The sequence below is a fragment of the Eriocheir sinensis genome, chromosome 58 (genome assembly GCF_024679095.1).
Source record: "Eriocheir sinensis breed Jianghai 21 chromosome 58, ASM2467909v1, whole genome shotgun sequence".
Classification (NCBI taxonomy): domain Eukaryota; kingdom Metazoa; phylum Arthropoda; class Malacostraca; order Decapoda; family Varunidae; genus Eriocheir; species Eriocheir sinensis.
The window spans coordinates 2856123-2878248 of record NC_066566.1 but is presented as its reverse complement, the minus strand read 5'-3'; the positions used below and the strand labels follow the sequence as shown (position 1 = coordinate 2878248).

The 22126-nt window shown below is 44.2% G+C and overlaps 1 protein-coding gene across 7 annotated transcripts in view; it reads left to right on the top strand.

The window, feature by feature from the left end:
- The window catches only part of LOC126985044 (fibronectin type-III domain-containing protein 3a-like), a 127943-nt gene that overhangs the window by 96814 nt on the left and 9003 nt on the right, over positions 1-22126 (top strand). The window contains exons 1-13 of one of the 7 annotated variants that reach the window (XM_050839308.1): positions 685-740; positions 5004-6970; positions 9403-9532; positions 15414-15575; positions 16897-17003; positions 17312-17499; positions 17672-17803; positions 18214-18399; positions 19102-19348; positions 19730-19934; positions 20380-20598; positions 20969-21086; positions 21482-21704. In XM_050839308.1, coding sequence (XP_050695265.1) covers positions 5198-6970; positions 9403-9532; positions 15414-15575; positions 16897-17003; positions 17312-17499; positions 17672-17803; positions 18214-18399; positions 19102-19348; positions 19730-19934; positions 20380-20598; positions 20969-21086; positions 21482-21704 — 3690 coding nt within the window. In that variant the 5' untranslated portion in view covers positions 685-740; positions 5004-5197. Of the gene's footprint in view, positions 1-310; positions 456-684; positions 741-4944; positions 6971-9402; positions 9533-15413; positions 15576-16896; positions 17004-17311; positions 17500-17671; positions 17804-18213; positions 18400-19101; positions 19349-19729; positions 19935-20379; positions 20599-20968; positions 21087-21481; positions 21705-22126 lie in introns of those variants that run through there. The other 6 variants (XM_050839314.1, XM_050839311.1, XM_050839309.1 and 3 more) reach the window with 6 other exon arrangements.

Genomic DNA, 22126 nt, shown 5'->3' with positions numbered 1-22126 from the left:
GTCCATTTCCCCCGATGTCCCGCCTCCCACCTACCCCCCATGGAGCCCCCTGTGCCCCCCAACCCCCTCTATGCCCCCCGGAACCCCCCCTTAAAGACCTGTAGTAAGCGCTGGCCTGCCAAACGCAAGATGGAGACCCACCCACAATACCACTACGCCCTCTCTCTCTCTCTCTCTCTCTCTCTCTCTCTCTCTCTCTCTGTTTATAGTATATCTCTATTTCCCCAGAGAGAGAGAAAGAGAGAGAGGGAGGGAGAGAGAGAGAGAGGGGGATAGAGAGAGCCGCTAGAGGTCGCGCATGTCTCGTGGTTGACAGAGAGGCACATTTTTGCGTGAATTTCGGGGCTCCGTTGACCTCCCCGGCGTTGTATTGGCCAAATAACACCTTCTGCCACCTCTCTCCTGCCTTGCTTCGCTGCGCCTAGGAAGGGGAAGAGCTGGCAGGCCTAAGGGAGGTGAGTAAGTCCTCAAAAACAGCACCAATATGTTTGAAATCCACAAAAGTGCAAACGTGTCCCTACCTAAGATACGTTCACCATGTCCTCCCCTCCCTGTACCTCACCTGCTCCTCCTCCTCCTCCCTCCTCTTCCCTTGCCTTCCCTCCTCCTCTTCCTCACGATAACACAGATAAAGAGTTCCCGAGTAATCACTGTCCTTGCCGTCAGTATGCGTGTGTGTGTGTGTGAAGTGGGAGTGCTTCAAAAAAAGGCTGCGGGCGGGCCATTAGTGGGGCTTAAGAGTATTAATCAGTGTTTGTAATGGAGACGAGTGATGGGGTGGTGATGGGGTGGTGATGGGGTGGGTGGGAAGCGTGTTATTAGCTCGCCAATTTGTACGTGTTATGTTGTTTTATAGTCAGGTGTATAGCGTTGGTTATGTGTTATTTCTGATTTATGTGCATAGTAGAGAGAGAGAGAGAGAGAGAGAGAGAGAGAGAGAGAGAGAGAGAGAGAGGTGAAGTAGAAACGAAAACTAGTGTCGTAAGTTTATGAAATCAATACAGGAATGTGTGTGTCTGTGTGTGTGTGTGTGTGTGTGTGTGTGTGATATCATGAACTGTATTTACTATTATTATTATTATTACCATTATTATTGTAGTAGTAGCAGAAGACAACTGTTACAGCAAGCGTCGGGTGGTAGAGAAAAGCTAGCGTGCTGAGGATGAGACGGGAAGACTCGATAAGATAGTACCAATAGTAAGCTGGTATTGGAAGAACGCGTAATCTTGGTAGCAGTGGCAGCAATAGTAGTGGTAGTAGTAGTAGTAGAAGTAGTAGTAGTAGTAGTAAGAGGAGAAAGGGGAAGAGGAGATAGAGATAGAACAGGATAGAAAGAAGAAAAAGACAAGGAATAGGAGAAATTCAGAGTGGCATATAAGTGGGGGAGAAGAGAAAGGAAGAAAACAAAAAAGTCGAGACAAAATAGACATATATTCATAGCGGTTTATAGTAGAAGTAGTAGTAGTAGTAATAATAATAGTAATAATAATAGTAACAGTAGTAATAGTAGTAGTAGTAGGACAGTATAGCGAGGAAGAAGAGAAAAAAAGTCAGGAAAAAGGTAGAAACAACAGTGATATATTAGTAGCAGTCGTAGTGGTAGTAAGACAAGATTGCAAGTAAGAAAGAAAAAGCCAAGATAGAGAATAGACATCAAACAGTAGTGGAAGAAGAGAAAAAAAGTCAGGAAAAAGGTAGAAACAACAGTGATATATTAGTACCAGTAGTAGTGGTAGTGAGACAAGATTGCAAGTAAGAAAGAAAAAGCCAAGATAGAGAATAGACATCAAACAGTAGTGGAAGAAGAGAAAAAAAGTCAGGGAAAAGGTAGAAACAACAGCGATATATTAGTAGCAGTCTTAGTGGTAGTAAGACAAGATTGCAAGTAAGAAAGAAAAAGCCAAGATAGAGAATAGACATCAAACAGTAGTGGAAGAAGAGAAAAAAAGTCAGGGAAAAGGTAGAAACAACAGCGATATATTAGTAGCAGTCTTAGTGGTGGTAGGACAAGATTGCAAGGAAGAAAGAGAAAGCCAAGATAGAGAATAGACATCAAACAGTAGTGGTGCAGGGGGAGGGAGGAGGGGGGGCAGGAGCGGGCACAGACAGACAGGGTGGAGGCGAGGTGTGTGCGCCTTGCGTCGGGGTGTCTGGTCGCCAGCTGGGACCCGCAAGCCGTGACACGTGGCATGGGGGGGGGGGCGAGGGGGGTGAGGAGGGAATGACAGGTGTACGCGAGGCCAGACGAACAGGTGTTGGCGCGGTCTTTGGCACCACACACACACACACACACACACACACACACACACACACTAATCTTACGTTGCCTTCCTTTGCTTCATATATTTTCGATTTCTTTTTCTTTTCGTTTTTATCTTTTTTATATACTTTTTTTATTATCTTAACCATTGTCGTTTCTATATTTTATCTTCGCTTTTATACTGTACTTAATTTTAACACAGGATGCAACGGTTTATTTTCAGTAGTAGTAGTAGTAGTAGTAGTAGTAGTAGTGGTAGTAATGGTAGTAGTAGTAGTAGTAGTAGTAGAAGCAGTAGTAGTGAGGGTAAGGAATATATACCCATTAAAAAGTCATATTACTGAGAAACGTGTCCAAAGCGCTGACGTGGACCCATAAATATTAATTCTTCTTGATAGCCGAAAATAACGCTTAATAGGAAAATTATGGGTTGACGTAATGGCTATCTATCACCTGGCCCATTAAAGAGATGCCTATTGGCTAGTTTATTGTCGCTAGTGAAATTATACTTAAGATAACCGGATGACTAACAAGCTCATCTTTTTACTACGGTCCGCTCGATCTGATGAGAAAGCAAAACTAGACGAGTATTTTCAAACGCTTCCATCTCAATGTCATCTATTTCCAAAGGCCAAAAGGGAGATTAATCGGATTTCATGAATGTTTTTTGCACGTTCATGGTACAGAAGAAGGATCAAACTGCTACCAGGGCCATAAAGCTACCTCTGGAAATGTCCAAAACTCGTACGAAAGCCTTGTTAAATGTGTGCGCTTGGGGATTGAAATGTTTAAGGCCCCATAGAGGTATAGTATTAGTGGCGGAAGTGGTGGTATTGGTAGAACAAGATTGCGAGGAAGAACAAGAGAAAAAAGGGAAGAAAGTAAGAGACAACACAGTGATATATTAGTAGCTGAATAAGTTCAAAGTTTGAGTGCAGTTTCTCGTTAGTGGTTGGAAGAATAGTCACTCCTTTTTCATCCAGTTTCAAGACCGGATAACTGAACAAGCATTCTAATTTAGATTCGAGTTGAACTGAATGTGTTTATAGTTTCAATGTATGCAGTTTCTCGTTTAATAGTGAGAATACTAACTCTGTATTTCATTCAGTTTCATCGAGAGAAGGAAAGCTAAAAGAGAAGGTTTCGTTGGACTAACAAGTATATATATTCTTTTCAGTGTTATAATTCAAGCTTATAGGTATAGAATATGTTAATAGTTTCTTCATAGTCAGTTTTCTCGTTCAGTAGTGAGATCATCAACCCCTGTTTCGCCCAGTTTCATAAAGAGAAGGGAAGCTAAAAGGGAAGGTTTCGATGTTTCAAGCTGACGAGTCTTAAGGTATTGATAGTCTAAGGTATTGATAGTCTAAGGTATTGATAGTCTAAGGTATTGATAGTCTAAGGTATTGATAGTCTAAGGTATTTATAGTTTAAGTATTGATAGTTTAAGGTATTGATAGTTTAAGTATTGATAGTTTAACTATTGATAGTTTCGTGGAGTGTTTGTTCAGCTGAGAAACAAAGAAAATGGGAAGTGAATATACAAGAGAAGGAATGGAGGTTGCTTACAGGTCAGTCTGGTTGTTCGAGTCGTTGGGTTGGGACGTGTTGCTTTTCAGGGTGATAATTTGAAACGAAAATACTGGAAAATGAGGAAAAAATATATAGTGCTGTGTATATAGCTTCATTATTCTTCATTCATTATCATTACCGTGTTTTTGCCAGTCAAGTCTTTTTTTTTTTTTCTTAGTTCGTACCCTTGACAGCCACCCTTGACCACTTAGTAACATTCTTATCTATCTAATGGATTCTATTCGTTCCATCTTGTCATAATTCTTATTTATGCAATCTTATCTCCTTCATTATCACCCTTTTTATCATCTGTGTTTCTTTTCATCATTCTTCTTATTTCCTAACATTTCATAACATTTCATAACACTCATGTTCATTATTTAGTTAGGCTGCCATTGTTTTCATTTCATTTTTTCGTCATTCTTACAATTTCCTACAGTTTTTTTACCCTATTATCTACATCTTATCCTTTCATCATTTCTTTCGTGTATCTTTTCATAATTCTTACCATTTTTAATTCATTGTACTCATTATCAACAGTCACCGTTACTCTCTTGTTTCTTTTCATCATTTTTCATATTTCCAACCATATTTTACTTCATTATCAAGTTACCATTTTTTTCTCTCCTTTCGGTTTTCATCTACCATTCCATTCCTTTCGCTCATTATTTATTCTTTCCATTTTCTAACATCCCTTCACATAATTATCATTCAGTCACTCAGTCCTCCCTACGGCTGCTTATTTTCCTCCCTTTAGTATTCCTTTATTCACCAAGATGTCTAAATACAGATGTTTTAAAAGACAACGTAACAGCACTGCCAGATGAAATGTTGATGTTTGTTGTCATATTTTTACCAGTGTTTGTGAACCTCGTAGTGTGTGTGTGTGTGTGTGTGTGTGTGTGTGTGTGTGTGTGTGTGTGTGTGTGTGTGAATACCGCATGTTGCTGTGTTTATTATTTAATACTTAAGTGTTTGCTCTTTTTACTTTGTGTGGAGTCATTAATTTTAAGATCTCTCAGCTGATTATTACATTATTATTATTATTATTATTATTATTATATTCGTTTGATGGACACCTCTGATCTTTTCCATTCGTCATTTTTCATTCCTCGTATTCTTATCATCATTATCTTTTCAATCACTATCAGTATTATTTATATACACATAGATAAGCACACGTGATACCGCACTATACATATAATAAACAATGGAAGAAAGAATATGCAACAAGTGACTCACGATTGAAGCGAGAGAGAGAGAGAGCAAGTACGCGAGAGAAAAATCTAAACACACACACGCAGAGCCGAGTTGGTGTGACTGATAAAAACACTTGAAGACAGAGAAGTGCGGTAGTGATTAACGATGAGTGAAAGGAAAGGACAGTCTAGGCGAGGGGGCGCTGGTGGTGGTGGTAACGAGGCGGTGGTGATGGAGGTTGAGGAGGAGCAGGTGTTGGGAAAGAGGGACAGAGGTGGTACTGTTGAACACACGAGGAAACTGACGGATAAGGAGAGTGTTGCTCGGTCCTCGCCCTCCTCATCCTCCTCATCCTCTTCGTCTTCCGTTTCTTCATACTCCATCGTCACAACCTCCTCCTCCTCTTCCTCCACCACGCCTCCTCTTCGTCTTTCCTTCACCGACTCTCCCCTCCATCCCACCCTCTCCTCTGTGGCTCCTCTTCTTTCTCCTCCTCCTCGCACAAGGGTAGAAGACTTGACCACTGCAATCACCTCCACTTCTTCCTCCTCTTCATCCACTAACTCCCTTTCTTCCTCGTCTTTCCATTCCTCCACCACCCTTTCTTCCTCCTCTGCTACCTCCACTAACACCTCCACTTCTTTCACTTTCCCTTCCTTCACTCCCTCCACCTTCCCTTCTTCTGCCTCCTCTCCCTCCACCACCCCCGTCGCTCAACCTCCCTCGGTCTCGGGCATGGAAAAGAATGCAACCACAGTGATATCATACCTCAGTGCCGCCGCCGCCTCCTCCGTGACACCCAATGAAAACAACAGTCCCGTGACCTCACCGCCCAGCAGGGGAGGCAGTGAAGGCCCCCCGCCCGAGGCTCCCCCACCAGAGGCTTCATCTCACGCCACAAAGACCACAAAGGAAAGTTGTAGTCCCGTTTTGCCCCTGACCTCACCATCGCCCAAAGAAGAAGAAAGGCGACGTTTATCATTCCCCAGTAAGGATAAGAGCCCGACAAAATCATCATCCCACAACACAAAGGGGAATGTTGGGTATAGTTTGCATACGACTTCGACTACCGCGCTGCCATCACCGCTACTCAGCAAGGAGGAGAGCGTAGTGGTGACATCTATCGGGGAAGAAAGTCATGATTCGTCTGTTAACTCACCCAGCGCTGACGTGACAAGTAAAGCAAAGTTAGCTAAAGAAGATGACAGAATAACGCCTCCCAGTAAAGAAATAAGCCCTGAGGTGTCCGTGATGTCAACCAGCGCTGACGGAAAGGGTGAAGTTATGATGTCAGTGAAGGAGAAGCGTAACGGACCATCATCACCATCATCCCTGTCATCACTATCAGCAGCAGCAGCATCGTTTCAATTGAAGGGAGAAAGAGGCGGTTCTCAAGTCGAATCTTCGTCCAGAAAGAGGAAAAGTAAAGCATCGAGAAAAGAGAAAACAGATCATGCGTCCACCACCACCAAAAACAAGGAAGAAAATAGCTCCACCTCCTTCACTGCCAACACGCAGAAGAGTGACGTGACGCAGACGGGAAGGAAACACGTATCACCACCACCACCACCATCACAGCCAGCACCAACCACCACGCATGAGGAACACAGAGCAGAAACACCACAGGGAAAGGCAAAAAGCAAGGCGCCACCATCTAACAAGGAAAACAGTTTAAGTTTCCCAGTGAGATCACCACCACCACCAGCAACAGACGGCGAGGAAAAAGTCGAAAGCAAATCCTCAGTGCCACACAAGGTCACCAGAGAGGTCGTAGTGGACAGGGAGGGGCAGGAAGCAAGGAATCAAGACCCACTGGCACTTGATGAAGCAGGAGGAGGACGTGGAGGAGGAGGAGGAGGAGACGTGAAGAGGGAGCCGGTGCCCTTCGTAATTAAGGTCAAGCAAAGTGATGGACGAATAGTAACCCTGAGACTGATGGTTAGTAGTAGTAGTAGTAGTAGTAGTAGTAGTAGTGAGTGCTTGTATATAATGGTTAGGAATGTTGATGTAACCGTAGAACTCGTGGGTGTTGGGGGTTGCGTGTGTCAGCCAGTCAGTCAGTGAAGTAGGTGCTCGTAAATTCCTCGCTTTAAAAAGACACATTGAGGGAGGGAGAGGGAGGCAGGAGTGTAATGTGTGTTTGTGTGTGTTGCTGGTGATGCTATGTCTTCATTTCTCGTGATACTGTGTTGTGTGTGTGTGTTGTTTTGCCCTCATTCATTGTCCTGATGTTGTGGGAGGAAGGAAGGGAGGGGCTGAGGGATGGAAGGGAGAGCGGAGTGAGTGTTGTTTGTGTTGCTAATGTTGCTGTCATTCTCTTCTTCGCGGTGAGTCTGATGTTGCGTTGCTTCCATTTATTATTCAGTGTTGTTCATAGATGTGTTGCTTTTGTGTTCTATTTGTTGTTGTGTTGCACCTTGATTCATGACCTCCAGTATTGCTCTGTGTTGCTTCTTCCTTTTCATATCGCAATTCTTGTTCTTGATGTTGTTCTTGTGACCGTGTGTGTTGATCTGTTGCCTCCATTCATGAAGACCCGTGTTGCAACGTCCGTGTGTGTGTGTGTGTGTGTGTGTGTGTGTGTGTGTGTGTGTGTGTGTGTGTGTGTGACCAGCTCTTACCTTCTTTGTTGTTGATAGTTTACGTCCTCAAGTGGCAGAGAGAAAGAGAGAGAGATGTGTATGTGTGTGTGTATGTGTTGGTGCGGGCGTGTGGGTTGACAGGCGAGCGCACGCATTTCACACAATAGAACATGGTTAGGGGAACATTGTCAGGGCAGCAAGCAGAGACACACATTGACGCCACACAGGACACATATCAGACAGTCGAATGCTTCATGTTTCGTGGGGAAGGAAGAAAAAATAGGTTGAGATTCTTAAAAAAATAGTGTTCTGAGTATTTCCTTATTCCTCAGTCTACGCGGTGATTAGAAGCAACATTATTATTATTAGTGGTGATGTTAATATGGTTATGTAATGTAGGAAGGATGATAGAAAGGAAAGAAAGAAGGGAGGGAAGGAAGGAAGGAAGGAGAGTAAGGAAATCTGTGAAATATGACCTTTTTTGTGTGTTTCCCTAATGCATTCTCCCTGCTTCCCTCTCTCCCTATGATAGAGTAAGAGAGGAAAGGAAGAGGAGATGGAGGGAAGGAAGAAAGATATATTAAAGAAGGAAGGAGAGTAAGAACTTATGTGAATGAATGACCTCTTGTGTGTTTTCCCTTATGCATCCTCCCTCCTTCCCTCTCTCCCTTTCTTTCTCAGGATCTCTTGTGGCCTAGTTAAGCTATTATATATACTAAGTGAATATAGCTGAATAGTGTATTGTGGAGTTTTATGCTAATGTCCAGAAAATCAATCTTAATCAGTCCCCCCTTCCTTTTACCGCCCTCTGCCGTTTTCTTTCTTTTTCTTTATATCTTCATTCCTTTCCTCTCTCCTTTTTTTCCTTTCCTTACTTTACCTTCCTTCCTTCTTTCTCTATTTAATTTCTTTCTTCCATACTTCTTTCTTTCGTTCCTTCTCTTCCTTACTTCCCTGCCTTCTATATCCTTTCTTCTTTCCTTCCTTCCCTGCTTCCTATTCTGTCTTCCTTCCTTCTTCCTCTATTCCTTCCTTCCCTCCTTCCTATTCTACTTTACTTCTCTCTCCCTCCCTTTCTTACTTTCTTTCATATTTCTTCTTTACTCCCTACCTTCCTTCCTTCCCTCCCTTCCTTCTTCTCCCCTTTCCCATCCTTCCTTACTTTCCACCTTCCCTTCGTTCCTTGTCTCCTTCCTTCCTTTTTTACTCCCTAATTCCTTCCTTCCTTCCCTCCCTTTTATCTACTTCCCTTCCTTCTATCTACTTCCCTTCCTTCCTTCCTTACTTCCCAACTTCTCATCGTTCCTTTCCTCCTTCCTATCTCACCTCTCTTCTCTATGTTTTCCTTCCTTCCTTACTTCTAACTTCCCTTCCTTCCTCTCTTCCTCCTAACTTCCCTTCCTTCCTCTCCTCCTCCTCCTAACTTCCCTTCCTTCCTCTCCTCCTCCTTATCATATCTTCCTTCCTTTCTTTCTCCATCTCTTGCCTTCCTTCCTTTCTTTCTCCTAACTTCCCTTCCTTCCTCTCCTGCTCCTTATCTTATCGTCCTTCCTCTTCTACCCTCTTTCCTTCTCCTTCTGTTACCTTCCTTCTCCCAGTCTCCCACCTTCCTCTTCTACCTTCTTTCCTTCTCCTTCTGTTACCTTCCTTCTCCCAGTCTCCCACCTTCCTCTTCTACCTTCTTTCCTTCTCCTTCTGTTACCTTCCTTCTCCCAGTCTCCCTTCCTTCCTCACCGTCCCTCACCCCTACACAATCATCACCACCTAACGCGTCTCTTTCCTTCGCAGGGACAAGGTCAGGGGCCCCCGCAATTCTACGTTCCACCGCCGCCTGGCCCGCCGCCCCAGACCTACGGGCCGCCCTACCAGCCCCCGCCGCCTCAGTACCCCCCCATCATGTCACCTCCTCTGGCGCAAAGTAAGGACCCGCAGAGATGTGATATAGAGATTAAGATAACTTTATTTCAGTCTTTTTTTCTATTTGTTCTTCTTGTGGTTGTCTCTCCCTTCCCTCTCCCCCTGCCCTCCACTTTTCTTTTTTTCTTTTTTTAGGTTCTTCGAAGTTTTTTTTCATCTTCCTCCTCATTCCTCCTCTTCTTCTTCCTTCGTCTCCTCCTCCTCCTCCTCCTTTGTTTCTTTCTGTTGTTGATATTGTACCTACTCTCCTCCTCCTCCTCCTCCTCCTTTTCCTTCTTTCTCTCCTCCTCCTCCTCCTCCTCTTTTTTCTGTTATTATTATTGTCCCTATCTTCTCATTTGCCTCCTCCTCCTCCTCCTCCTCCTCTTCCTCTTCCTCCTCCTCATATCTAGTGATGTTAATTTATTTTGCTTGTGTAACTCTTTCTGCACCTCCTCCTCCTCCTCCTCCTCCTCCTCCTCCTCATATCTAGTGTTGTTAATTTAGTTTGCTTGCATAACTCTTTCTCCTCCTCCTCCTCCTCTTCCTCCTCCTCCTTAACAAATATCACAAGGAAAACAGAAAGAATTGAGATGCAGATTTCTTAAGTTATGTCTGTGTGGACTTAAAAGAAGGCGCCATTTCTAACTGTAATACTCAAATAGTTAGTTAGTTACATACACTGATGACCTTCTGTTGGAGGAGTAAAAAGAAGACAGTCGTATTTTACTTGAAGGTTTAATAGTAGAAGATTATTATTATTCACTATCATTATTATTATTATTATTATTGTTATAGAAGATTATTATTATTCATTATCATTATTATTATTATTATTGAAATCCGTGAAAGGGCATCGAGGGAGTATAAAAATTGATATAGAATGAGTCCCTACCCTTCTATCTACTTTCCTTCCTTCCTTTCTTCCTTCCTTTCTTCCTTCTTTCACCATCAGCAAACATAGATAAGAATAATTTAACCCAGTAGCAGCGGGGATCATGTTTCTTAATGGTCCCTCCAAGCGAGAAAAATGAGAAAAAATCACACCTCACACAAACCATTTCATAATATATATCAAAGCATTGTGTGGTTTATATCATGGCACAAATTTGGCTCGTCGCTGCTACACGGTAAAGCCACAAATTTGGCCCATCGCTGCTACACGGTAAAGCCACAAATTTGCACAAATTTGGCCCATCGCTGCTACACGGTAAAGCCACAAATTTGGCCCATCGCTGCTACACGGTAAAGCCACAAATTTGGCCCATCGCTGCTACACGGTAAAGCCACAAATTTGGCCCATCGCTGCTACACGAGAAAGCCACAAATTTGCCCCGTCACTGCTACCGGATTAAGAGACAGCAACAGTAAAGTAAGGGAAATAAATATAAAAAAGGGGGAACAGACAAATATAGTTACTTAATATCCGACTGCAATCCTTGTGTACTTGCGTTTGATGATCGTGTGTTGGCCCGAGGAAGAGACGGTCATGATGATATAGTTGAGGCGTTGATCGACCTTAAAGACACTTGTAGGGCAGCATCTTCACACACACTTTTGCTCATCGTTTTTTCTTCTTCTTCGGTCTGTGGTCAAGGCTGTGATCATCCTATAAGACACTTGTAGGGCAGCATCTTCACACACTCTTATGCTCATCGTTTTTTCTTCTTCTTCGGTCTGTGGTCAAGGCTGTGATCATCCTATAAGACACTTGTAGGGCAGCATCTTCACACACTCTTTTGCTCATCGTTTTTTCTTCTTCTTCGGTCTGTGGTCAAGGCTGTGTTCATCCATAAAGATACTTGTAGGGCAGCATCTTCACACACACTTTTGCTCATCGTTTTTTCTTCTTCAGCTTGTGGACTTTCCTTTACTGTGACACCCCAAAAAAATGTGGACTTTCCTTTACTGTGACACCCCCCAAAAAAATGTGGACTTTCCTTTACTGTGACACCCCAAAAAAATGTGGACTTTCCTTTACTGTGACACCCCCCCAAAAAATGTGGACTTTCCTTTACTGTGACGCCCCCCCAAAAATGTGGACTTTTCCTTTACTGTGACACCCAAAAAAATGTGGACTTTCCTTTACTGTGACACCCCCCCAAAAATGTGGACTTTTCCTTTACTGTGACACCCAAAAAAAATGTGGAGTTTACTGTGACACCAAAAAAAAATGTGGACTTTCCTTTACTGGGACACCCAAAAAAATGTGGACTTTCCTTTACTGTGACGCCCCCCCAAAAATGTGGACTTTTCCTTTACTGTGACACCCAAAAAAATGTGGGCTTTCCTTTACTGTGACACCCAAAAAAATGTGGACTCTCCTTTACTGTGACACCCAAAAAAATGTGGACTTTCCTATACTGTGACACCCAAAAAAAATGTGGACTTTCCTTTACTGTGACACCCAAAAAAATGTGGACTTTCCTTTACTGTGACACCCCCCCAAAAATGTGGACTTTTCCTATACTGTGACACCCCCCAAAAAATGTGGACTTTCCTTTACTGTAACACCCAAAAAAATGTGGACTTTCCTTCACTGTAACACCCAAAAAAATGTGGACTTTCCTTTACTGTAACACCCCAAAAAATGTGGACTTTTCCTTTACTGTAACACCCAAAAAAATGTGGACTTTTCCTTTACTGTAACACCCCCAAAAAATGTGGACTTTTCCTTTACTGTAACACCCAAAAAAAATGTGGACTTTTCCTTTACTGTAACACCCAAAAAAAATGTGGACTTTTCCTTTACTGTAACACCCCCAAAAAATGTGGACTTTTCCTTTACTGTAACACCCCCAAAAAATGTGGACTTTTCCTTTACTGTAACACCCAAAAAAATGTGGACTTTCCTTTACTGTAACACCCCCAAAAAATGTGGACTTTTCCTTTACTGTAACACCCAAAAAAAATGTGGACTTTCCTTTACTGTGACACCCCAAAAAAATGTGGACTTTCCTTTACTGTGACACCCAAAAAAATGTGGACTTTCCTTTACTGTGACACCCCCAAAAAAATGTGGACTTTCCTTTACTGTGACACCCCAAAAAAATGTGGACTTTTCCTTTACTGTGACACCCCAAAAAATGTGGACTTTCCTTTACTGTGACACCCCCCAAAAAAATGTGGACTTTCCTTTACTGTGACACCCCAAAAAAATGTGGACTTTCCTTTACTGTGACACCCAAAAAAATGTGGACTTTCCTTTACTGTGACACCCCCAAAAAATGTGGACTTTCCTTTACTGTGACACCCCCAAAAAATGTGGACTTTCCTTTACTGTGACACCCCCAAAAAATGTGGACTTTCCTTTACTGTGACACCCCCAAAAAATGTGGGCTTTCCTTTACTGTAACACCCAAAAAAAATGTGGACTTTCCTTTACTGTGACACCCCCAAAAAATGTGGACTTTCCTTTACTGTGACACCCAAAAAAAATGTGGACTTTCCTTTACTGTGACACCCCAAAAAAATGTGGACTTTCCTTTACTGTGACACCCAAAAAAATGTGGACTTTCCTTTACTGTGACACCCCAAAAAAATGTGGACTTTCCTTTACTGTGACACCCAAAAAAAATGTGGACTTTCCTTTACTGTGACACCCCAAAAAAATGTGGAATTTCCTTTACTGTGACACCCCCCCAAAAAAATGTGGACTTTCCTTTACTGTGACACCCCAAAAAAATGTGGACTTTCCTTTACTGTGACACCAAAAAAAAATGTGGACTTTTCCTTTACTGTGACACCAAAAAAAAATGTGGACTTTTCCTTTACTGTGACACCAAAAAAAAATGTGGACTTTTCCTTTACTGTGACACCCAAAAAATTGTGGACTTTTCCTTTAATGTGACACCCCAAAAATGTGGACTTTCCTTTATCAGACACCCCAAAAAAATGTGGAATTTCCTTTACTGTGACACCCAAAAAAATGTGGACTTTCCTTTACTGTGACACCAAAAAAAATGTGGACTTTCCTTTACTGTGACACCCCAAAAAAATGTGGACTTTCCTTTACTGTGACACCCCAAAAAAATGTGGACTTTCCTTTACTGTGACACCCAAAAAAATGTGGACTTTCCTTCACTGTGACACCCCCCAAAAAATGTGGACTTTCCTTTACTGTAACACCCAAAAAAAATGTGGGCTTTCCTTCACTGTAACACCCAAAAAAAATGTGGGCTTTCCTTCACTGTAACACCCAAAAAAAATGTGGGCTTTCCTTCACTGTAACACCCCAAAAAAATGTGGACTCTCCTTTACTGTGACACCCCAAAAAAATGTGGACTTTCCTTTACTGTGACACCCAAAAAAATGTGGACTTTCCTTTACTGTGACACCCAAAAAAATGTGGACTTTCCTTTACTGTGACACCCAAAAAAATGTGGACTTTCCTTTACTGTGACACCCAAAAAAATGTGGACTTTCCTTTACTGTGACACCCCCAAAAAATGTGGACTTTTCCTTTACTGTGACACCCAAAAAAATGTGGACTTTCCTTCACTGTGACACCCCCCAAAAAATGTGGACTTTCCTTTACTGTGACACCCCAAAAAAATGTGGACTTTCCTTTACTGTGACACCCCAAAAAAATGTGGACTTTCCTTTACTGTGACACCCCAAAAAAATGTGGGCTTTCCTTCACTGTAACACCCAAAAAAAATGTGGGCTTTCCTTCACTGTAACACCCAAAAAAAATGTGGGCTTTCCTTCACTGTAACACCCAAAAAAAATGTGGGCTTTCCTTCACTGTAACACCCAAAAAAAATGTGGGCTTTCCTTCACTGTAACACCCAAAAAAAATGTGGGCTTTCCTTCACTGTAACACCCAAAAAAAATGTGGGCTTTCCTTCACTGTAACACCCAAAAAAAATGTGGGCTTTCCTTCACTGTAACACCCAAAAAAAATGTGGGCCTTCCTTCACTGTAACACCCAAAAAAAAAATGCAAAATAAATAAATACAAGCCTGGGGAAGGGAAGGATTGCAACATACCAGTGAATAAATATCTTTGCCATGAGTTTACTGCCTGAATATAAACCGCGCCGTTCCGAGAAGTGCGGCCAACCACAACACATCATTCAGGCTATCAAGAGTAGTGTGTGGAGGAACCCAAGCCCACACTTCAGGCAGCTTATTTGGCGCTCAGAAAACAACTTCCCAAACAGTTTGTGACTAGAAACTATGTCCTCCATGTATGACCTCACCGTAAGACCTTGGATGCGGCATTGAAAGTTACTTAGCCAAACAGTTTTTACTCATCCGCCCCATTGAAAGAAGTTAGTTAAGAGAATGAGTGGAGTGAATGGGATTCCTGCTTGTTAACATCATGACAGGAGGATAAATGAATTGAAATTATTTTGGGGCCACATTCTCAAACGTTTCGGCGCCCCAGCACTCTTAATTGTCACGCTTTTTGTAGAAGGTTTGGGCATTTCCAGGGGTAGTTTAATGGCCCTGGTGGTAGTTTGACCCTTCTTTTATGCCTTGATTGTGAAGAAGCACTCATGAAAACCAGACTAATCTCCTTTTTAACCTTTGGAAATAGGTGATGTAAGAGGTGAAACCGTCTGAGAATACCGCCCCTGGGCAGTAAAATAACTCAGTTTGTAATATATCTTGTCCACAATCTTTCAATATTAGTGGCGTGAATTTTACTATATTTTCTCTCTCTCCATTCAATAATTATGCTAATGAGACATTTGTGGAGTGTTTCCCATGTAGTATTGGTATGCTGGATATCCCCTCCCAAGGCCCATGACTTTAAATTTCTCTTCATTGAACTGTAGCAGCCACTTTTTGTTCCATTCCTGCTGCTTAGTGATGTCTTCTTGTAGGAAATCCACAGTCAAGTGGTTAACCCACAGATGCATTATGAATCCCCTACTAATGACCCTTCTCCCCCAGCAGCTTCTCCACCTCCGCCGTTCAACCAGAAGGCCGAGCGACACCCCCGTCAGTGTGACAAGCCGACCCGCACCTCCAAGTACTACCCTCGACAGCCCCACCCCAACACCAAGTCTGGCAGCAGCAGTATCCACAGCACCCCGCCCCTCTCGCCCAAGAAAGGTAGACTCCCCTTCCATACCCACTCCCTTGTGTCATCCCTTCTTTGCCCCTCTCACCTTCCCTCCACTCCGTCACTTCCCACTCCCTTGTGTCATCCCTTCTTCTGCCCCTCTCACCCTCCCTCCACTCCGTCACTTCCCACTCTTTTACTCCATCCCATCTTCTGTCCTTCCCTTCCACCTCCCTTCCACTCTGCCACTTCCCATTCTTTTACTCCATCTCATCTTCTGTCCCTCCCTATCCACCTTCCTTCCACTCTCATGCACTTCCCACCTCCTTACTCCATCCCTTCTGTCTATCCCTCCGTACAATGAAAATAAGTGTTTCTTTATTAATTACAGTGGTATCATCAGTAATGTGTGTAAAGTATACCACATAGAAGTCAGTCGATCAGTAGCAATCCCTCTCCCTCCCTTTTGCTCTCCCGTAACTCCCTCAAGAAAAGTACACACACTCCTTCCCTCTTTCCTTCCTTCCCAAGAATAGATATCCTCCTTCATCTTCTCTCCTTCACTTTTGCATCCTCCCTCCCGCCAAGGAAAGGTACACCCCCCATCCCTTCCTCCCCGACCCTCTCCATCACTCCCCTCCTTCCCTGCCTCCTTCCCATACCCCATTTGCCTTAACCATCCCCCATCCCTTCCTCCCCGACCCTCTCCTTCACTCCCCTCCTTCCCTGCCTCCTTCCCATACCCCACTTGCCTCAACCATCCCCCGTCCCTTCCTTCCCCACCCTTTCCTTCACTCCCCTCCCTCCCTGCCTCCTTCCCATACCCCACTTGCCTCGACCATCCCCCGTCCCTTCCTCCCCCACCCTCTCCTTCACTCCCCTCCCTCCCTGCCTCCTTCCCATACCCCACTTGCCCTCCCCAACACACACACAAGGGCCTCTCTCACCCACTTGAGTGTGTGTTCCTGTTAATCATAGGACAAGGGCCGGAATTTCATTGTCAGCCCTTTTCCTGGTTTATTAATATCACTGTTGCCATTGTTGCGGCCTAGTTATGAATGAAATATATCTGTCGTGTGAGTACTTAGCATTTCGAGTTACAGGGCTCCGTATCCTCGTTGCTGTCGGCAGAAGTAGCATTGCCAGTGTTAAATTACATTAGTAGTACTTTGAAAATTGTCACCTCACACGTACTTCACTGACAATACTGCCATGACTTGGATAATGTTAGAATGTGATGGATACATGATTTAATATTGCGTGAATTTGGTGAGTACATGACTTGACACTATTTGCAAACAGTGAATACATGAGGTGATGATACATGAACTTGGTGGATACATAAGTTATTGTTGTATGATGTACCCCCAGAACCCTTGCCCAAGAAGAATGTCGGGGAGGAGGAGGTGCAAGGGGAGGATGGTGAGGACCCACGCAACACCCTGCAACATCTACTTTCTCAGGTCAAGCCCCCCAAGGTAAGAGTTTGCCAGGCGGTTATTTGGTTTTCTTTCTTAATGTGTTCCTGATTCAGTAATAGTTGTGTGTAGTTTGTATTATTATTTTTGTTGTTCGTTTTCTTCTTTTTCTTCTCTTTTTATTCTTTTGTCTTTTTCTTCTTCATTTTCTTTGTGTTCTTCATCCTCCTCTTCTCTGTTTTCTTCGTCCTCTTCATCTGCTTCATCATCTTTTTCTGCATCTTCACCATCTTCGTTATCTTCTTTTTCTTCCCTTTCCTTTTCTACTTCTTGGTTTGCTTCAATATTCTTGCGTCTTATCGTGGCAGGTGGTGGAGGTGACGCCCCACAAGGCCATCCTGCAGTGGGTGGCCCCGGACCTGGGCGGGCACCAGGAGGAGCTGGCTGTGACGGAGCTCCAATACGAGGTCTTCCTGAACGACATCCTGTACGACACCATCTGCACCACCCAGCTCAGCATCACCACCCTCAAGCCAGCCACCGACTACAGGGTCTTGTAAGTGTTTGCACCGGGAGGTCTTCTGTTCAGGCTTAGATGAGAACTCTTGTCTTTGTTATAACCTAACTTGCCCTCCCTCAAAAAAGGTCTTCAAACCCTTACTTCCATCCTTCCCCTTCCCTTCCAGTTTGCCCTTTTCTCTCCCTGAATGTTTCCCCCTTCCTTCCAGTTTGCACTGCCTGTGTGGGAGTGTGCGGGGGGAGTCTAGCGGAGTGACGTCCTTCCAAACAGAACCCACAGTGCCAGACGCCCCGCAGCTCCCGAAGATGGGGCATAAATCGAAAACCTCTCTTCAGTTTAGGTGAGTCTTTAACCCATCCGCTGCGATTGGCACGGATTTGGCCTTCACTTGTAGCCTGGTAACATATACTCCCAGGTCTTTCTCTGTCTCTGTGGTGGATAGAGGAGTGTTTCATTACTGGATATCCATTCATATTCATGCTTGCATGCCAGGCACTCCAGGTCTTTTCTCTGTCTCTGTGGTGGATAGAGGAGTGTTTCCCATGTATTGGTATGCTGGATTTCCCCTCCTAAGGTGCATGACTTTACATTTTTCTTCATTGAATTGTAGCAGCCGCTTTTTGTTCCACTCCTGTAGCTTGGTGATGTCTTCTTGTAGGTCCACATCCAAGGGGGTTAGAAAATGAATAAAGTTACCAAAAAGAATTAAATTAGGTTCCACCAAGCACTAACATTGTGTCTTCCCGCCAGGTGGACCACGAACCACCTGAAGGACAACGGCTCCCGGATCACCGCCTTCATCCTGGAGTTGTGCAGCGGCAGCGGGGAGTGGACGGAGGTGTACCGCGGCAAGAACAAGCAGCACACCATATCCAAGCTCCAGCCCAACACCCGCTACAAAGTCCGCCTGGCTGCTGTCAATGACCTGGGCAAGAGGTGGGTGTGTGGGGCAGGGGTGGTGGTGGGTGTGAGGGGCAGGGGTGGTGGTGGACGTGAGGGGCAGGGGTGCTGGTGGGGGTGAGGGGCAGGGGTGCTGGTGGGTGTGAGGGGCAGGGGTGGTGGTGGGGGTGAAGGGCAGGGGTGCTGGTGGACGTGAGGGGCAGGGGTGCTGGTGGGGGTGAAGGGCAGGGGTGGTGGTGGGTGTGAGGGGCAGGGGTGGTGTCGGGTGTGAGGGGCAGGGGTGCTGGTGGTGGGTGTGAGTGCCTGTGCCTCATCCTTTTCTCTAACTCTCAGGTTTATATACATGACTAAAAAGTTGTTAATTGGTTGGACAGACTAATTTCACATCAATAAAAATTTCATATTCATGTGTGTTGTGTATGTGTGGTAATTTAGATGCAGACTGCAGTATAGTTTGTAGGATTGTGTATACTGATTAAGGGCTCTCACCCAACACAGGCCGAGGGTCAAAGATGTGTTGATGAGTTCCGGCACAATACATAGCTTGGCACACACACTCAGCTTCACTTCACACACCATAACCCTAACAAAGGATCAATTAGGAGTTTTGTATAGATGTGTTTCCTGCTGATTTTGAAGAATTTTAGGAGACCTGTGTGGAATATTTTTATTGTGATGCTGTCTGTTAGTCCATCAACCCCTCCAGAAATGAAAATGATAATTATTTTCTGCCCACAGTGATTACAGCCCCGAGACTGTGGCCTTCACCAGCGGGGTGGTGCCCAGCCAGCCGCCTGCACCCACCCTTGATTACGCCTCAGTCACTTACCTCAGTCTGGGCTGGTCCAAGAGGCCCACAGACGACAGCTACACCCTACAGATGGAAGATTCCCTCAACGGCTACGGCTTCCAGCCCGTGTACAATGGCCAGGAGACCAGATTTGTGTGCCAAGGACTGAGGAGAAATACTTATTACAAGTTCAGGGTAGGTGTTTCTGTCTACTTGACTTGCCCTTCAAAACCTTTGGAGCAAGACTCATTTGCTTATTTATTTATTGATATAAATATAAAAATAATAATGTTATAGTTTTGAATTTTATTTTTAGCCCAAATTGGTCATGAATCAGTGGACTTATTGATCACTAAAAGACTCGCTCCTTTAGTCACACCATGTTAGTTTGCACACAAGGATTTGAGAACTCTAAACATTTCAGAAAATCACGCTTCACTTAAACATCCGTGGTGAACTAAAATGCGTTGCCGAGGGGATAATGATGACCTATTGAGAAATTTTACTACTAGCACAAACCCCACCCAGTTTTTTTATCTAACCTTTTCCTTCATTGGTCCGCCTCTCTTCCGGCAGCTGTGCGCTCACAATGACGAGGGTTCATCGCCATTCTCTGAGGTTACTACGTATCCTACGCTGCCTGACCGGCCCAAGCCCCCCTCGCCCCCCTCAGTCAAGGGTCGACCCAAGTCATCAAGGCTCATAGTCACATGGGGTCCTCCTGTTGACAACGGCGGTTCTCAAATCACCTCCTACAGGCTAGAGTTTGACCGCGGTTCAGGTAAGAAGTATTTTCTTGGGTGAATTTTGCCTTTGTGTTTGAAAGGGAAGAGGATTAGTAAAGTATCGCCTAATTGTTTGGTATTTGTTGACATGAGGCTTTCTAGCAGATAAATATATTAGCATGGCATAAGTGTCTACTCTGCAGCAAAATGTGTATCAGATGTATTAACAGTATTACAGGACAGTTTGTCATTGTTGCCAATTTCTTATGATTGAAATGTGGATGAACTTGGGTTAAGGTTTATCCCTTGCCTTTACTTGGTATTGTGTGTTCCATTCCACTTTCAGGCCTTAATTTATTTATGTATATTATAGGGAAATAAAAGCCAGTATCCATTTTAACTCCATTCTAGTTTCTAAACCCCATTATTCAAATCTTAAAGAGTATCCTTTCTTGCTTAATGTTAGTGTTGACAAAGCAGTAATACTTGTTCTTTCTTCAGGGTTTGAGTGCATATACTCCGGGGAGAAGATGGAGGCCGAGTGCACCGATCTGAGTCCAGGGAAGAACTACCGCGTGCGGGTGCAGTGCAAGAGTGCCGGAGGCAAGAGTGACTACAGCGAGGTGTCCACGGTGACCACCGAGGCAGTGTGTCCGGGCGTGTGTCACCCGCCACGCCTCTTAGGCAAGCCCAAGGCCTCCCAGCTGCAGCTGAAGTGGAGTGAGTGTCTCTCATCATTGCATCAGTGACTTTGGCTTCACTGTCGTCATAATTCCACCATAGTTCTACTTTGTTGTAAATTATTGTAATGTATTTAAATGTAACCATTATTATTATGTTTTTTATTCAAGTGTATTGTATGGAAGCAGTGCTTGCCAACGCTACAAGAACTGTGTACATGAACAGATGAAGTGTCAGTTGTTAGCACCGCCTTGCAAAAGCAGGATGTTCTAGAGTTACAGGAGCAAACTTTCATTGCACTTCATTTTTTCACTGATTCGCTAATCTGTACCTTTATATTTTGATCATAAGTTACATTGTGACACAAAACACTGAGCTAAAAATCATTCATTTGTGTGTGGTGTTTCAGTCGACCCAGAGTATGACGGCGGCGCCCCCGTGCTGGAGTTCCACATAGACATGACCGCCCCCGACAACGATCGCCGCCAGGTGTACTGTGGCCGCGACCACGAGTGCACCGTTGCCAGGTGAGGGCCGGGAGGCAGCACCCAACATGCCTTCTTTCATGCTTTAAACCGCACTGCCACATGAAGTGCAGTACCATTTATCTGGATATTTCACTTTGTATATCCTTAGCTTCCTCATCTTGCTTCTTGAACTCCTGCAGTGGTGCCTCAGCAAACCTAGCATAATTCTCTAAAGGCATTCACGTGTTCATCTGTCTTGCCTGGATCCAACCAACACATAGAGTGGATAAGGATGCTTTAGGTTCATGGTACAGAGGAAGGGTCAAACTACAACCAGGGTCACAAAACTACCCATGGAAATGCCCAAAACTCCTACGAAAGCCTGGTCAATTATGTGTACTTGTGTTGAAGTGTCTAATGATATGGCCCTAAGTCTTTCCGTCTCCCTCCCTCAGTCTCCTTCCGGGGCGACCGTACATCTTCCTGGTGAGGAGCGTCAACCGTATCGGGCCGGGACCCTGGTCTGAGCCCCTGGAGGTGGTGAGCGGGGCAGGGCCGCCGGACACCCCCCACCCACCCCACTTGGCCTGCCGCAGCCCCCACTCCGTACACCTGGTCTGGGAGGAGCCGATCAACAATGGGGCGGGGATTGAGCAGTACAGCGTTCAGATTGCCGAGGTGAGGACGGGAGCACAGTTGGAAAGGGGGTGGGGGGAGGCTTCTTTAATTAAGCGTATTTTGTTGCTGTTGGAAAGGGGGAATGTTAAGATCTTGAGTTAGTTTTCTTCTTCCCTTCTTTTCAATGTCCATATTTTCCCTCATGGGGCTGGACGGTTTCTTGAGTTGAGTGGATTTTATTTTATTTAGTGTTCACCGAGACGTGCTGGTGGTTTGTTCTTTTGATTCAGATTGCCGAGGTACAGTTGAAGTTACAGTTATTTCCACATTAACTTGTATTAATTTACCGGGAGTGCTGTTGACCATAATGGATCTGTCTTTATTAACTTTTACTTTACTTTGAATGCTGTTGAAAATGATTGCTTTGTTTTTACTAGTTTTTCATTATTTTTGTGGTGTTGTTGAAAATGAAGTCTGTGTCT